At 29.8% G+C, this 18,900-nt stretch overlaps 1 protein-coding gene across 4 annotated transcripts in view; it reads right to left on the bottom strand.

Moving 5' to 3' along the window:
- LOC111687900 (protein tramtrack, beta isoform) overlaps nt 1-18,900 on the bottom strand; it is a 38,392-nt gene that overhangs the window by 9,728 nt on the left and 9,764 nt on the right. For 2 of the 4 annotated variants that reach the window (XM_046950276.1, XM_023450379.2), the window contains 3 exons: nt 1,074-1,389; nt 400-1,002; nt 181-280 (listed from right to left, as the gene is read on the bottom strand). In XM_046950276.1, coding sequence (XP_046806232.1) covers nt 181-280; nt 400-1,002; nt 1,074-1,217 — 847 coding nt within the window. In that variant the 5' untranslated portion in view covers nt 1,218-1,389. Of the gene's footprint in view, nt 1-180; nt 281-399; nt 1,003-1,073; nt 1,390-7,235; nt 7,276-8,332; nt 9,150-18,900 lie in introns of those variants that run through there. The other 2 variants (XM_046950275.1, XM_046950277.1) reach the window with 2 other exon arrangements.

The raw sequence follows: 18,900 nt of genomic DNA, 5'->3' as shown, positions 1-18,900 counted from the left end.
ATTTAAATTTTGGTTTTAAGTTTTGTTTTCTTTACTTTAACAAATATTACGAGTTTTAGTTAATGTTTATTAAAAAAAAAAAATATTATGCTTTTGATTGCAAAGTTTATGATGTGAAGATTGCAATTGATAAAAAAAAACAAGAATGAAGGAAAATTTTAATGAAATAAAACGACTTACCGGAAGTGCTGTTGTCTTCTTGTTGCTGTTGATTTCTAATATCCTTCATTTGTTGTTGTTGTTTTGATTTCTTAGAGGGTGAGACAGAATCGCGACTTTCCTGTAAATAAACAAAAGTGAAAAAGTTAGTCTTAAACCAATAAATAAAGACTTCTTTAGGCCAAAACTAAAAACACTTTGTATGTTATGTAAGAGAAAAAAAAGAACAACTGTACTTACATTTAAATCATCATTATTGCCAGAATCTCTTTGATTATCATCGGAACCATCATCATTGCCGGAATAAGAATCATTGCACATTTTACCATCACCCATTTCACCATCGAATTCATCGTAATCACCATCATCACTGCCCGATAGTTTACGTGGCCTGCCACGTTTTCTCTTAGGCATTGATGCCAGGGCAGAGCTAAGCAATGTTTGCTGTTGCTGTTGTTGCTGTAAATGCTGTTGTGATGATGAATTTTGTCCACTATGACTACTGCTATTCATTGCTGATGTTTGATGGGATTTATGACGCTGTTGCTGCTGTTGCACCATATACGGTTGTATACGTTGCAATTGCGGAGGCTGGGGTGTGGGTTCCGAATTTGTGGGCTTATCATCGTTAACCTCTGTTAAGCCTTTAATGCGTAAACTTTCGGCTACCCGTAAAAAGGCGGTAAGACGTTCCTGATCAACGGACACCTCACCGCGATACATGAAATCCAATAGTGATTTCATATCGGCATATGGAACATCTTTTAATATAACAATTGGATGTTTTTCGGGATGATTGAGGAATAAAGCATTAAAATAGGGACTGCAGGCAGAGAGGACCATCTGTTGAGAAGAAATTTCAAGGTTAGAATAAGTTTTTGCAATAGAAAACCATGTGTGTTTTGAAAACTTACTTTGTGTGCTTTAAGATATTGACCATCAACGGCCAATGTGACATCGGTAAAAGTTTCTGCATGCAGCAGCTGATCGAAAACCGATAAAAGATTACTCTGATGGTTGTTCCATCGTAAACAAAATCTCTGTGAAGCCATCTTCATTTGTAAGCCGTTTTAGTTGTTTGTTTTAACAAAACAACTTAAAACTTTAGATATGTAGTAATAAATTATTTTAAGTTAGAAGATTATTAATCCTGACGTATAAATGTTGTTGTTGTTTACAATTTTCCAAACTTTTTTGTTGTTAAAGTTTTAACATAATTTTCAACAACTCCTGTAAGAAAAAAATTCAAAAAAAGGAAGCAATTAGTTTAAAGGGTTTTTTTATAACAAATTTTCATTAAAATATGTAATTGAAATAATAAATAAAAATTCCTTTCTAAAATTAGTTTGCTTTATTGTTGTTGTTTCTGTTTATCGCCTGTTTAGTCACCGAGATATTTCTACCTTTAATTTCAATATAAATTTTTGGTATTGAGTTAGTTGTTGTTGTTGTTGTTGGTTTCTTTTCGTTAAAAATAAACCAATGAAAAAACAAATTTTATAACAAAATAATTTTTTCCTTATTTCTTACGTTGAACTTTTTTCTTAATTATTTATTTTTTTTTTGTTTGGTTTTACTTTTTAAAATAAACAACAAAAAAACTTTTTGTGGTGCGTTGTTTGTATTTCAGAAAAAAAGTACTCAATGTTTAAAAATAGACAAAGGATCCCTAGTAGTCGAAGAAATAAAAAAATAATATAATTTCTCATTAACACGAGGAATCAGAAACAGCAAGAAAGAAGAACAAAATATCAAATCAAAACCACAGAAATTGTATTTGAAAACAAAATTAAATAAAAGAGAACTGTACACAGCAGGCGAACGGGGAAAGAGGGGGGGTTACCAAATAAAACCACAGGACTATCAGCAATGTATAATTGTATTTAAAAAGTCGGAGGCTTATATTATGTTTAATGTATAGTAAACAAAGTAAACAGTTTTGTAATACTACAGCAGTTACCATCCCTGCTAGTTGTCATTAATCTAGCTATTGTGAATGAAGTAGAGAAAATATGTTTATAAGGAGAAATTGCCCTTTTTAACATTAAAGGTTATAAATATATGGACTATTAAGTAAAGTTATAGACAGAATCAACAGTTTTGTTTTTAAAACCCCATAGAATATGGAATAACTCCTTTTAGAAATTGTCAAATATTAAACAATTTTTAAGTTTTTTACTACAAAAGTTCTTAGTAAATTAAAATTTAACACAACTTCCTTTATTTCTTTATTTCTATACCAAACAGCAACAAGTGTAATAATTTTTATGACAAACCGGTTTTTTTCAAATAAAACATTCTTTTTTTTGTAAATCACAAAAAAAAAACAAATGTTTTTAGGCTTACAGGAAATTACACTTAGAGAAGAAAATTGACTTTTTCCTAAAAGAAACGCAATAAGAAAAACAAAAATGTGAAACAACAACAACAATAAACAAACCACAAAAATAAATGGAAAAAAAAACAAAAGAAGGAGAAACAAACGAAATTAATTTAAAAACGGAAATAGATAAAAACAAGATAATGAGCGTTAATACAGAAAACAAAAACAGCAACAGAAAATAACATAATAATGACTTTTCTACATACAAAAACTAAAAGCTTAGCAGCATCAGGCATGGTAATCTTAGTACTTAAGTACTTTTTGAAGGCAAAACAAAACCTTTGGCAACCCCACGACATTTTCGCTACTTTTTTTAACTTTTAAACTTTTGATAAATAGTACTCATAGCAGTTAAAAGATCAGTATAATCTATATTGTAGTCTATAGTTTAGCCCAGAGTGTAGTCAATATTCTTGTCCACTGTATATTCTACAGTCTACCATGGTTTACTGACTTATCTAAGTCTAGTTTATAGTTTTGTCTTTCGTTTATTCTATGTCTAGCCAACAGTTTAGTCCTTAGCCTATTCTATTCTAGTCTAGTATATAGCCTAGACAATAGTCTAATCTACATGACTGATGCTAAACTAAAAGCTTAGCATCATCTGGCATGCTAATCTCATTACTTTAGTACTTTTTGAAATCCCGCGACATTTTCGCTACTTTTTTTAACGTTTAAACTTTTGATAAGAAGTCTACATAATAGTTAGAAGACCATTATAGTCTATATTCTAGTCTATAGTCTAGCACAGAGTCTAGTCTAAAGTGTAGTCAATAGTCTAGTTTACAGTATATTCTTCAGTCTAGCATGGCTTATTGTATAGTTTAGTCTTTAGTATGGTCTTTAGTCTAGTTTATAGCCAAGTCTATAGTCTATAGTTTAGTCTTTAAACTATTCTATGTCCAGCCAACAGTTTATTCTTATGCTATTATATAGTCTGCACTATAGCCTAGTCAATAGTCTAGTCTGCGTATATTCTACAGAGTAAGAATATACTCTAGACTCTTAGACTAGTATAGTATAGTCTATAGTGTAGTCTTTAGTTTATGTTATATTGTAGTCTACATTCTAGTTTTTTAACTGGTCTATAGTCTACAGTTCAGACTATAGTTTAGTCTTTAGTCTATTCTATGCCCAGCCAACAGTTTAGTCTTTATCCTTTTCTATAGTATAGTCTATGGTCTATATTCTAGTATACAGTCCATTCTAAAGTCTAATTTTAAGTCTTTAGTCTATTCTATGTTCCCCTAACAGTCTTTTAGTTTAGTCTTTACCTTATTCTATAGTCTAGTCTATGGTCTATATTCTAGTTTTAGGTCTAGTCTAGTGAAAAATTAGTTTAGTAAGTAGTTAAAACCTAAAAAGTACTAAATATTCTTATTTGTAACATTTCAAAATTTCAATTTTCCATGCCTGCTTTAGCATATAAAAAAACCTTTAAATAAGCAACAACAATAACAATATCATTATTATGATTATTATTATAAACAGAGATCACGTCACAGATGACTGCATCAAAATAAAAAATCTACAACATAGAGATACTGTTAGAAAATGAGGAAAAAAAAACCAACAACAACAAAATTAAATATTACTACTGTATATCCTCTAAACTAATTTACAACAATAAATACACACATTCACATAAAATTACAACAAAAGTCTGTATTGTGAAAACCATTTTGTTGTGTTTTCGTTTTTAAGTTTTTCTAAGCAACAAGTCTATTTACAACCAGGGGGAGCTGCCCTCTTTTTATTATTTGTTTTTTTTTTGTTTTTTTTGACAAAAAGTATTAGAAAAACAACAACTACAAATGAGAAACCATAAATTGAAATTCATGTGTCTGTTTTATATATGGAAAAAGCTGGGCTAAAGTCTAGGCTGTGCTAGGCAGCAATAGGGCGCAGTATTTTTAAGGTGCTAGACAAAAAAAGTTTAGTTGTGTGTGTGTGTGTATGTCTGAATCTGTGTGTGTGTACATTACGAAACTCAAAAAGGCGTAACATTTTCTTCATAGAGTTTGAAATAGAAAAAATTTTAACAAAAAAAAAAAAAAAAAAAAGAGGAGCTAAAATAGGAATTATATAAAATTGTGTGTGTGTGTGTTTTTTTTAGCTTCTTTTTCCTTCTATTCTTCTTCTGTTTTATTTCAAATCCCGTTGTTGTAATAATTTCAAACGGAGCCATAGATATAAAGAGAGAGAGGGAAACACACAAAATCATTTGAACTAAATTAGTTTTTTTTTTTTGGTCTTATAGGTTTTTTCTATTAAGAGAAAAGAGATATTTTCTATTGTTGAATCATATTCAAAAAGAGGGTTTTTTTTAACTTGTTGCTCTTTTGTTTTTATTTCAATTCTGTTTTATAGATCAAGTTAGAAAAGTATAACCATGAATATTATAGAAAAGATTCTTATTAACTTTAAGATGTTGTCAAGAAGTCAAATAAGTCAACTGAAGTTAATATGTTTAAGATGATTAAAGAATTTTTTAAGAAAGTAAAAAAATGGGGAATCTAAGACACAAATAGAAGAATTTCTTTCGCTGATATAAAAATATGAAGTTAACTATGTTCAGGTTAAACAAAATTGTAATTTCTATAAAGATATCGGCTTAGAATAACTTTATTATAGGGTTTATTTACAACTTGATTAATTATTATTAAAAATTATTTTTAAATTTTATTAGTATTGGAATATAATTTAAAATATTGCCATATTTCTGTTGTATTTTGAAAAAATAGGAGTTTTCCTCTTATTTTTGTTAAAAACACGTGGACTTTCCCTTTGAAAATTTTATTAGAAACAAGTGCATTCCTAAAAAGTTTGTATAATTGGTATAAAATGTTGTCATGTTTAATATTTTATAAAAAAATAAAGTTTTTTTTTCAAATTATTGCATAAATAAGAAAATTTTGAAATTCAAAATCATGAAATTTAAAAGCGATTTTTAATTACAATTTAAAATTTTAAGCTTAAATCTTTAGGGCTGGTTCTAAAGTTCTTAGGTATATAAATTGTTTTAGGGTTTTGTGAAAACTATAGCAGAAATATTAAAATTTTTATAAATAATTAAAAGAAAAATTAAAGAACTTTTAAATTAAAGACAAATTTACTTTAATTTGTTGGTAATTATTGTAAAATATTTTAAAAAATGTTAAAATTTTTAAAAAATGAAAATAAAAATATTGAAATATAGAGCCTTAAGAGTTTAATTTAGAATTTTATGCAAAATTTAATTGAAATATTGAAATTTTTATAAAAGATTTTAAAACAAGGTAATAAACTAATTTTCACTTAATTTTTGGTTAAAACTTGAGAATTTCTCGAAAATTTTTGAAAAATATTTAAATATTTTTTTGAAAATTGAAATATAGAGCGTGAAACTCTAAAAAATGTTTAGCTTGAGATTTTACATATTTGATTTGAAATTAACTATAAATGATTTTAAAAACTTTAAACAAAAACAACAAGTTTGCGAAAATACTTTTTTTTATAAAAAAGGTACCTATTTAACAAAAATTATCAGCTGTTCGATGGTATAGAAATAAAAGTGAAATAAAGACATTTTTATAAAATTGTATGGAGAATTTCAAAAAAATTGGGTTTCTTTGGATATTTTGAAACTTTTAGTTAAAGTGGCTTCATTTTAAAACTTCAATATTTAGGCATATAAAAAAATTATAAATTTATAGTTTTTTCTAAAAATTTTCATTTGTTTTGAAACGTTTCTTTTTTGTAAAAATTAACATTAATATTATGTTTATTTTAGAAAAACTGTATCGAAGACATGGGTATATTTAACGAGAATGATTTTGACACTTGTTTCTGTCAAAGTTTGCTGTTTATTAATTTGTTAAGTTTTTAAAAGTATTAAACAATTAAATTTTCAATATTTTTTTGGTTTTATGTATATTTCCAACAGATTCTGAATTAGAATCGTTAAATCTGTCAAAAAGTTTAACACTTTTAAATTCTTGAAGAAAATTTTCAATTTCTTTTAAAAAACTTTAAATTCTATGAAAGTTTTTTCCAAATTTGAATTTTTGCAATTTGACAGCTACAGAGACAAAATATTAAGAATGAAATTTTAAGTTCTCTCAAAAAAGTCCAGAAATTTTGTAAATGATTTTTAAAACTTTAATGAAACTTTTTGAAAATGTCAAAATTTTGCAGGAAATTTTACATTGAAACGTAAATTTAAAATGTTTGTTGTCAAATTGTAATAGTTTTATTTTAAAATAAATTCAATTGAAATTTTTAGAAAATTAGTTTTAAAATTATTTCGAAAATTTTTAAAATTTCTGCAAAAACACTGTAGTTTTATTTGTTTTTTTTTTTAATATTTAAAAATGTAAATTGTCTCTCTTTTTTAGATTTTTTTGTAAAATTTTAACCTGTAAGTCCATATAACCACTTGAATCTTTTTTTTTAATATTTTTCTTTTAGATTTCATGATTTTCTATATTTCAAAGAAATTGTTATAAAAGTTTTTTTTCCAAGATTTCACTTAAATTGTTTTTGTTGTATTGATAACTCTTATATTTAATAATTACTCTTTTAAACACTCTTAAAATGTAAATAAATCTCTAGCAATGAATGCACTTGTTGTTTTAAAATTCCGAGTGAAGTGAGGGGTATAGTTTACTAGAAAAATTTTTGAGCATAATTCAAAGAAATTTTTTTTACTCACTTTTTTTTAAATTTTATTAAAAAAAATTTATTGAAATAAATTTATTAATTTTAAAAAAATATTTAACACTAATCACAGTTTTGTATATTTGTTGAAAATTTATTTTAAAAAATTTTGTTTAATTTTCAATATTTATTTTTAACAAAAAGAAAATTTTTCACATTTTTTTTTCTATAAATTGCTTTTTTTTAAGATTTATTTAGTTGTTGTTTTTATTAATTTTCTTTACAGCTTTTATACTCAATTTACACTTAACCAAAAAAAAAGCTTTTCTTAAAAAGATCTCTACAAAATAGTTATGTTGTTGGTATTTTGTTTATTTTTTGTTGTTGTTTTTTTTTTAATATATTTTATCTGTTACAAAACTAACAACAATACAATATGTATGTAATGTAAGGTGGACACACGAACACGACACGTCCTTACAGTCACGAGTAACAACAGCGTATGAACGTAATGCGTAAAGAAAAAATTATTTTAAGCCGTGAGTAGTCAAGTCCTAGAGGAGTCAACGTTGACGTCGCTGTCGACAGCGTTACACACCACTACACATTTACAGCAATAGAAGTGGAAGAGGAAAAAAAAATCCAAAAAAAAAACTTACAACCACCAATAGCCAACAACAACAAAACAAACAAACAGCCACCACCACTACTACTGTTATTAACACTCATTCACTCTCGCACACTATAGTTTTTAAGAGTCATAGTAACAACAATGAGCATACAACTTAAACTCTCTAAAACACTCACTCACTCTCTCACTCATTCATTCAATCGTTCTGTTATTACTTGGCCCCCGCTATATATAATGATCACTTTTATGACGTTGCGTTTGCTCTATTGTTGTTGTTGTTTTCTTTTAAATTTTATGAGAACTTTTTAATTTGTTTAATTTTTTTCTATATTTTTTTTTGTTAAAGTTCTCTTGTTGTATAAATTTCAATTGAATTTTTTATAGTTTTCTTGGTATAAGTGAGTTTGTAACAAAAGAAAAAGGGAGGTTTTCTCAGTCCCCCCTAGTTTTTGTTATTTGAGTTTGTTCTAAAGGAATTTGTATTTTTTTTTTTTCACAAAAAATTTTTCATTAATACATACTTTTTTTTAATTTTATATTTTTGTTTAAAATTCTTTTATAAAATTTTATTTAATTTTCATTTAACACTTGTTTTTCTGTTTATTTTTTCTTAAAATATAAATTTTATTTTGTATTATTAACTTTTTCCGTTCGCCTTTAAATTATATATATAAAAAAATACAAAACGACGACGATCTCTTATTTACGACACTGCTACCACGACTGAGCAGTCCTCTTGCTCCTCATTGATCGCGTAGGCCAAAAACAAATCGTTGCTTTATTTGTTGTACTGGTGGATTCGTCTCTTCTTCTTGTTCGTCATCATCATCGTCAACGTTGTTTTTTTTTATTATTTTGTCGTCGTGTACAAGTTGAGTTGTTTTTTTTTCTTTTTGTATTTCTTTCCACTTTGCCTAATGTCGTTTAGTTTGTGTCGTTGTTGTTGTTGCTGGCCGTCCTACAATCCACCACTCTACATTAGAGCAAAGTGTAAATCCTCTTAAAAAAACTACTAATAAAAAACATACAAACAACAACACTATCTATTCCAAATACACCAACATCATTATAAAAATCAACCACCATATAGAAAAAAAACAAGCAACAACTACAAACATCAGTAACAGCAGCCTCAGTTTTAAAAACAGTATCCAACCCAACCAAAGCCATCCATCCATTCGTTGTCATATTCCCCATTTCACACAAAACAATTTGATTTCTTTACCGATTTTTATTTTCATTTCATTATTATTTTATTCATTTTTTTTATTTTATATTTTTCAGTTTTACATTTTATGTTTTTTTTTTCTTTTTCTTCTTTCCAAACTGTAGTAGAATTCCATTTATATTTTATATTTGTCTTATATTTTATTGTTGTTTGCCTTAATGTTAATTTGTTATAAATGTTGTTGTTGTAGTCTCCTTTTACGTAAAAACAATTTTGATGTTGTTTTTTCTTCTTAAGTGGGTTTACTTTACAATTTGTGTGTATGCATGCATGCATGTGTGTGTGTGTGTGTGTTTGTTTTTCTCGTATTTTAGCGGAGAGTTAAAAAGTCAATTCTACTCTTTTTCTCATGACTTCAAAAAAAGCACAAGATCATATTTTTGTTCTCAGAGTGTTTAGTCTCTTTTACTTTTCTGAAAGTTTTATTAATTACACCGAAACAGGGTGAATAACTTAAAGTTGAAAGTTTGGATTTCTTTTTAAAACAGGTTGTAGATTTTGAATCGGTAATTATTCTGGGAAATACTTAACAGTTGGAGGAATTGTTGTTGCTTTAATGTTAGGGGCCTTTCCTTATTTGAAAATAACTAAAATTTCGTAGCGAAATCTATTTTTGGTAACGATTTCATGATAAAATGTTTAGAATTTCTACTTTAAAAGTCAGACATTAGAAAATTCCACATTTTAGCATTTTTCCAGTACTTTTTGATATCATGATACTTTTTCTAACATATTAAGTAGGTCACATAGTAGTCGATGGTTTATAATCGTTAATTCAATTTAGTCTAATATATTATAGTCTTCTATAGTAGTTTATGGTAGTAGTCTAGTTTATAGCCTAGTCTTTAGTCTAGTCTATAGTACACTCTATTTTCTAAAGATTCTCCAGTCTAATCTATAGTTCAGTCTATCGTTTAATATATGGTCTAGTCTATTTTAATCTCTATATTCTAGTTTATAGTCTAATCCATAGTCTACTATATTGTCCAGCTAAAAGTATAGTCTGTAAGACAGTCTATAGTGTAGTATGCAGTCTAGTCTATTGTAAATTCTTTAGCCTATAGTCTAGTCAGTAATCTATTCAATAGTCTAGCCTATACTCTATTCAATAGCCTAGTCTATAGTCTAGTCTATAGCCTAGTCTATAGTCTAGTCTATAGCCTAGTCTATAGTCTAGTCTATAGCCTAGTCTATAGTCTAGTCTATAGTCTAGTCTATAGTCTAGTCTATAGTCTAGTCTATAGTCTAGTCTATAGTCTAGTCTATAGTCTAGTCTATAGTCTAGTCTGTAGTCTAGTCTATAGTCTAGTTTATAGTCTAGCCTATAGTCTAGTCTATAGTTTAGTCTCTAGTACTCTAGTCTATTGTTTAGTCTATAGCCTAGTCTGTAGTGGAGTCTATTATCTAGACTTTAGTTTGTATTTTAGTCAATAGTCCAGTCTAATTCTAGTTATAGTCTAGTAAATGGTCTAGACTCTAGTCAATCTAGGGGAAAATTCTTAAATACTATTATATTTAAAAATTTCACAATTTCATCCTATTTCTTTGAATTTTTGTTCCTGACATAAAGCCGTATGTGATGGCAGTTACACAAGACCCTACAAAAAGCCTAAAATACCGAAGGCGATGCTCTCTACAGTTAATGTTAAGGAGTCAAATTCTAAAAGCAAGGAGTTAATCGCTTGCTCGCCTGACAACACAGAGGAGACAAATCGAAAGAGCAAAGAGGTCATCCCCATCTCTCTAGAATACAGTTTAATGGATGTCCATGTTTAAGGTTATCCAAATAAACCTCCAAGGGAGCGAGACGGAAGACAGTTTAATGGATGACCATGGTTAAGGTTATCAAAATAAACCTCTAGAAAGCGGATCATGTAATCTCTGCTAAGAGCTAACCATCCATAGAAATTGTGAGCAGAGTATTCATTGCGGTGTACTGATTGTAAGGCTGACATAATATTATTTAAAAATCACAAATATATTAATTATTCACAAAATTAGTCATAAGTTTTAATGTCATCATTTCCTTATTCTTAAATTTAAACAACCTACTTTAATTTTTCAAAAATCTTCACAAATTCCTTTAAAATTTCAACTTTTTAAAATCAAGTGCTAATTAATGTTAATTAAATAAAACGTGTACGTGCATTTTTTTTTGTCCAAAACACCCTGTATATTTACAAAACAATTCACTGTTGAAAGTTTAATTTAAAGAGCAAATACATTTATAAAAAAGAGAGACTCTCCAAAGAAAAAGTTCTCCTGTAATTTTGCTAAGAAAAACAAAAATAAAGTTAGAAAACGCCGTTATAATGCTCTCTTTCTTACTCTCTGACAGTCTCTGACCTGTTTTAGTTTCCTATTTCCTTTACAACATTTAATGGAAACAACAACAGCAGCAGAATTATTATTGTTGTTGTGTTTCCAAAAAACAGGGTGGATGACGAATGAAATAAAAAAAAAACAGAAAAAGCTTTAGAAATGTCATAAGCAAGTAAGTAGAGAGAGAAGGAAAAAGGAAAAGGGGAATTTTGAAATTTCCCCTAAATATGAAAGTAGGAAATGTTAGTCAATCAAGGAAAATAAACAGTGGTGGTTTATAAAAGGATTTATTAATATGTAATAAAGGAGTTATTAATAGCGAAAGGCGTTGCTTTTTTGTTGTTGTTAAGGGTGGCTTAAGGAATTTGTTTGTTTTAAATTTGAGTAATTTTTTGTGTTGGAGTTTCTATTAAACTTTGAGCACATATCTATTTTCCACTCCTTTTTTGATATTTTTAGTTTTCCCTAACGAAACTCTTAAGTGAAGTATAATTTAAAAAATACCCACCTTAAAATAAATTCATGTTTTTTCTAGTACTATGTACATTTTCGTTAACCTTTATTTTCTTTTCTATATTGTGTAAGTGTGTGTGTTTTTTTCAGTTCCAACTCTTTTTTTTTGTCCGTCTGTCTATTTCTATTCGTTGCCTTGTTTGTCTATTATTATCCACCATTATTATCCCCACCTTAGAATTTAGTAGAAATAGAAAAAAATACCTCAATTTATACCCCTTGTATGCCCCCTTAAGCTATCAACCAACAACCGACCGACACATCTAATGTGCTTAATACACACTACTATCCTCCTCACAAATAGTCACAGACAGACGGACGGACACGTATACTACAACAACAACAGCAGCAGCAACAACAGCTACAGCGAAAAAAAGAGCTTTTGTCATTGAATTGTTTGTTGCCTTTCCTTTGCATGAGCAAAGATCATAGAAATACACAATGTGGTTGTTAATATTTTTGTTGTTGTTGTTTCTAATGCCCCCATACAATACACTCGCATACTCATAGTCACATGCATATACAAAGAAACAAATATTTATGTATGTATGTACGATCAGTACGGACACACCAATCTAAAAGTACTACTGCCATGAGTCTCATATAAACATAGAAATAGAGATAGATACCTTTACTTTGTATGTGCTATACAATAATTTACAGTGGAGCTGAGAGAAAATTTGATAAAATTTCAATATCGATTACTTTCCAAAGTTTCATTTCTCAATTTTGGAGAAAACCCAGAGAGTTTAAATTGCTTGATATATATGCCCGAGTTTTTGCTATTCAAAGTTGATTCTTTAAAATTCGAAAAGTTAACTGGAGTCAATAAAAGTTTGTGTTGATTGTGATCCTCAAAGTTGACTCTTTAAAATTTGGAGGCTTATCTTGAGCTGGGCAATATTTGTGTTGATTAGTGATCTTCAAAGTCAACATTCCAATGACTTTGAAGATCACTTAGACTATGGAAATTTGTGTTGGTTTGTGATCGTCAAAGTAAACTCTCTAAAAATTGTTCACGATTTATTATCGTATTCTGCTTAAAATCGACAAAAATATTATCATGGTTTTTGGCTACTGATCTTCAAAGTCAACTCTGTAAAAAGAGTAGTTGTTAGATGTAATGCAGGTTTAAAACTCTCCAAAATTTTGACGACTAAACAAAAGAACATTATTTTATATTCAATTAGCTAACATCAATATGTTAAAGAAACATCAGAACGCCGGTAGACATGTCTGTGGAACTGTGAGAATACGTAATAGTTAACTCCCTAAAATTTTAATGACTAAACAAGAGAACATCCCTTCGATATTCAATCAACGGCCTTAATAAGTCAACTCTCCAAAAGTTTGAGGACTAAGAACGAGAACAGCAATTCAATATGTATTTAATCAGTTAGCAAAAATATGTTGAAGAAGCTTAAGAATGCCCTCAGACATGTCTGTGAAACTTTGAAAGAGAATACGATGGTCCATTTGTTCCGTCCATACATACTTTAAGAGGTTAGATGATAAAGATGACTGTTAGATATTCAGATCCTCAAAGATTAGTGTTTAGCCAAGAAACGTTCGATTAGATTATCAATATCTTAACACAACTACGTTAAACGTCATTATCCAAAAGATTATTGGTTACTGATCTTCCAAGCCATCTCTACAAGATGTGATTGTAAAATATGTTCATCAAAGTCAACTCTCCAAAAGTTTGAGGACTAAGTACAAGAACATCGCTTCGATATTCAATTAACAGACATTCATATGTTGATGAAACTTAAGAACGCCGGCAGACATGTCTGTAGAATTGTGTAAGAATACAAAGTAGTTGCGTCCATTCGTGCCTTAAGAGGTTGCATTATAAATATGACTATTGGCTATTCAGCACATCAAAGATCGGTGTTTAGTCAAAAAAAGATCGATTATATATGCCTATGGAACTGTGAAAGAGAATACGATGTAGAATATGATAAAGATGGCTATTGGCTATTTAGTTCCTAAAAGATTGGTGGATCGATTAGATTAACCATCTGTCGACATAAATACTTATAAACCCTAGATTACCGAAGAATGTCCATAATTTCGATTGTTACGACTTAAGCAGACATCTGTGTCACTATTTCATTATAACTAGTACGAAATTCAAAATCGAGTTTTTGGTTTTGCTGTTAGATCGCTGAAGGACATTACTGATTTCTCTAAAACAGAATTGCACTGAAAGCATTTGATTCCATTATTCGAATGATTCTGCTTCAGTAGTCTCCCACCATAACTAACCAGAACTACATGAAAGGAACTCTAAATTGTCCAAGATATTATTGCTGAATTTGGGCAGAGTCTTAAGCTGTCAATTCTAAAATAAGTACCTATACTAAACCAACCATTAAACCAAGGATCGTACATCAAACAAACTCTAAAAGTTCGAAAGTTTTTTGGAAAATGTGAAGCCAAAGCAATAGATTTCCTGACGTCCACTAGAATTAGAACTTTTGCGATTCGATATATCCACAAATAAGATTGCTAATCTGTCTGCAATTGTTAAAAAATAGCCAATAATAATACATCAAAGGAACCCCAAATCATCCGAAAACAGATCCGATTTCTGTGGAATTACACAGAATATCTGAAACATTTGTTTCTTGAACACGTTCCAGAACTTGCATTTTAAAAGAGACATTCATGATACAGAAATTCGACCTACATTCGTAGTGTATTTTAAAATTTGAGATGTTCAGGTAACACAGGTACATAAAACAAACTATTGCACAGAGTTTAAGACCACAAGCACTCTTCTTGTGCGCTCACTGTTGATCACAAGATCGATATCCCGAGTTTTAAGTTTAAATCTTTACAGTGATAACAGTTTATACACTTCCTAAGTAATAAATACACTTAGATAAAGGTAGTATGGATCGTACAAACATAAAGATTTATTTGTCTAAAAATCCCCACTGTCGTAACGTAAATAATAAGACGGATGGTTGTTGGCTGGATGGATGAATAGACAAACAACACCCAGGCGCAAAAATGCTAAACACTACATATACATACATACAAACATACATAAATACCTCGATCCATCTAAACATACGTACGTACATACCTTCCATATAGTAATCATAGACTCGCGCTGTCATAGTCACTGAATCGTGTCGTGTGGAGTCATTTCAACAACAGCAACAAATTTAAGTGTAGGTATGTTCGAAATAGATGAGAGTGGATGGATGGATATGCCTAAGTGTTTGTGTGTGTGTGTTTGTTTGTGTATCTATGTATGTTGATATGTTTGCGATTGTGTAGCATGATCATAATGAAAAATTCCGTTTGTGCCTTGTTTGCCTTGCCCTATTGCGTGATTCTTGTTCATTTAGTACATAAACAAAACAGAAAACAAAATACTACACACATTTTCACATACAAATACAAATTTAAACTATAAACAAGAGAAACTTTAAAATATTTGAGAATTTGTTTTGTTATTATTTAGTAAGAGAGAAAATTTTGTGTTTTTTTGGTTGGCAGAGAGAGAGAGAGAGAGAGAACAAGAGCTATTAGCGAAAAGAGCTTTATTATTTTGGTTTTGTACAGAGTTGGGAGGTTGGTAATGGGTATTAAAATGAGTACGATATATACATAATTATGCACCTGTTTTTCCGATACCGATTCAAAGGGCTTCCGGAAATGCCATCTTAATATTTAACTTCATATTAAAGGTTCAATATTTAACTTCATATTAAAGGTTTTAAAAGCACAAAGAGGGATATACTCATTAAAATTAATAGATGCCGAGTCATCATGAAAAGTTGAAGAATAGAGTAGAACAAAGTCGATTTCCAAATATTTAATGGTTCAAGTTCGATACGTCCGATTCTTTTAGATTATAATCAACATTCGAAGTCGATGATAATTACACAGAAGCCAAGATCTTGTACATCCATATATGCAAAACTCCTCTAACTTGAAAGTTTTAAGTAGGTGATAATGGATAAAGTTTCCTTATGCCATTGATGCTTAAAGAATTGAGCAAAAAGAAGCGTCCGAAATTGGCAGTCAATCGAAAAATTTACTGAATGAGAAGCTCAAATTCGCTGAATATTGAGGTGTTGCAAGAGTAAAGAATTTGGAGAATATATCGTTGGATTGGCAGAGAATGAAGGCGTTGTAAGCAAAAGTGTTTACAAGGCCTTGGAATTAGCACAATTTTACGTTCGAATTTGGAACCAGATTGGCTGGGAATGAGAACGTTGTATGCAAAAGGCATTTACGAGAACTAGTGACGTCCAAATTAGTCCGAATTTGAACGTATTTTATTGACATTAGATAGATTATTGCTCAAAAGGGACATTGTTTAATCTTCGAGATTCTAAGCGATTTGGTTATATGTTATCAAAACGATCACCAGATTGGCTACGAATATAGTCGTAGTAAGCAAAAGTGGTCATAAAAACTCGAAATTTTGGCAGGTTTGGACGTCTGTCAGATAAAGACTCTTTTAAAAAAATGCCTCTCAAAACAATTGAAACATGATCTCAGATTATTGCCCAAAAAGAGGCGGTGTTAAACCTTCAACTTACCTATACAGGTTTTCGTTTAATAAATAACTTAATCATGGCAGAATTCTGACAAATAATGTGAATGGCTTTGTCATACTCTAAATCTATCTAATCTCTGACCATTGCTGCACGCGTACAACCACGCAGATGGGATGGCCTCTGTTGAGTCGAAAAGAGATATATTCGGTAGACAGAAGTACGAATCCGTCAAATAAGCCTAGACTGTGGTAATTCTGGTATGAAGAGAATTTACTCTGAACATACCTGGACAAGGAAAGAAAATTATATGATCACTTGTGTATGATACCTTTCATCCATCACCATTGAACCCAGACACATTCATTTAAGTTTACGGTTTAGATTATGTGGTTCTCTGGTTGGACCCCATGTCAAATCATACCAAGCCGAAGTCCCGGCAGACTAGAGCATCTTTATACCCCAGGATTACAATACACCAACATGGGATGTATCGTCAATGAAACGTGCTCCGATGGTTCTAGCGTCCTTTATCCGCCACTTACACTTCCCCCATAATTTGGTTTTAAACCACAGCCATTACGTGTATCCTGAATAAACCTCAGCTAAAAGACCAGCCATAGTCCTACGGGCAACTGGCCACCCGTAGTTCCAGATTATGTGGTTCTCTGGTTGGACCCCATTTCAAATCATACCAAGGACAAGCAGAGGATTGAAGTGACATCACCAGTTTATAGTCCCGGTAGAGAGATACTGGTAGCATCTCTATACCTACCTATAACTAGACCTCCGGGGGGTCTAGTTTCAGAATAGGAATTAGAATGAAGGATATGGTGGCCCTCAAAGTCAACATAACGCAAGTCAACGAACAAATTCAGACGGATCTTATTTTGAGTTCATTTTATACTCAGTTCATTTAAATACCAATATCTACTATACAACCCTGACTAGTATTTTGTAATGATAAGATGACGTTTCCCAAAAAACAACAACAATAAAAACATGATTTTTTTTGGTAGGTTTTAGATTATTTCACAAAAAGGAAATTATTTCAGAGACTTTTGAAAATGACATTTTAACTTTTTAGCGTAAAAGGTTTTAAACTTTTGTGTGTGAGTGTGTATTACTGTTTTATTGTTATTTATGTTAAAAATCTTTTAGAAATCTTACAAAATCAACAACAACAAATATGTATATGGAAAAAAGCTTCTATGTATAAAATTACTTTGTGTGTAAAGAAAACAACAAAATCATAGAAGAAGATGCCTACATACAAAAAAAAAAAAACAGCCTACGTGATGGTTACAGGAATTATCATCTTCATTAAAAATACAATGTACATAAATCATCATAATGATAATTGTCATCATAATGAAGTTTATTATCATAATGTTTATTATCAAGTTGTAAAGTTAGTCTACGATCTAGCAAGTAATATATAAATGATCATTATTGTTGTTGTCATTACTTAAAGTGTGAGAATGTGTTTTTGTTGTTGTTGTAAGAGCAGAAAATGATGTAATTTTTATTCATAAAATAAATATGATTGTTCATACTTGTTTGTCTATTTGTTTGGGTGTATGTATACATGTACATATGTATGTGCGAGTTTGAAAATTGTTTAGTGAAAAAATTAACAACAAAAACAAATTTGTTAAATGATATTAAAAAGGAAGGAAAACATCTTTATAGAAAAAAGTTCTCCAGTTACACCAGCTGAGATATGAGGTTTAAGAATATGTATGTATGTCTTGTCCTCCCCTGCCCCCTCTGCCCTGTTTTAAAATCTCCTGCTAAAGTTTTGTATGTGTTTATTTAAAAAAACTGAAATGTGTGTAGACCTGTTTTTTTCTAGGTTTCATTATTTTTGTTCTCTTTTTTCATCTTTCCTTTCTATTAAACATTTTTATTTTATCATGGGGATGTTAATTGAGGTTTTTTATTTGAAGTGGAACTTTGAAATTGTGTTGGGGAAGTGGCATTAGAAAATGTTAGTTATAGAGTTGAATTCATGAAAACTTAACCCTTTCAAAACCAGTATCAAATATTTTAATATTTGGAATAATCTAGTGAACATTATTGTTAATCTTCAATGTCACGATACCATTAAAGGTTTAGGTACTAATCCGAATAAAGTACACTCTACAGAAGGCTCGAAACTATCGAACTTCCTATGTCAAAGGATCGCTAGATTCGTCGAGAATATATTCGTTGTCTGTAAAAAGAAAAAATGGATCGTCGGGTTGTTTGCTTTAGAATAGTCTAGACTATTCAGACTATATTCTAGTCTACAGTCTAGACTATATTCTAGTCTATAGCCTAGTCTATATTCTAGTCTATAGTCTAGTCTATATTCTAGTCTAAAGTCTAGTCAGGTCAAATTTAGTATAGTTTTTATTCTAGTCTATAGTCTAGTCTATAGTCTAGTCTATATTCTAGTCTATATTCTAGTCTATAGTCTAGTCTATAGTCTAGTCTATAGTCTAGTCTATAGTCTAGTCTA

This window comes from Lucilia cuprina, chromosome 4, assembly GCF_022045245.1.
Source record: "Lucilia cuprina isolate Lc7/37 chromosome 4, ASM2204524v1, whole genome shotgun sequence".
NCBI classification, from domain to species: domain Eukaryota; kingdom Metazoa; phylum Arthropoda; class Insecta; order Diptera; family Calliphoridae; genus Lucilia; species Lucilia cuprina.
The sequence above is the reverse complement of the archived record's forward strand: the minus strand, read 5'-3'. Positions and strand labels throughout refer to the sequence as shown.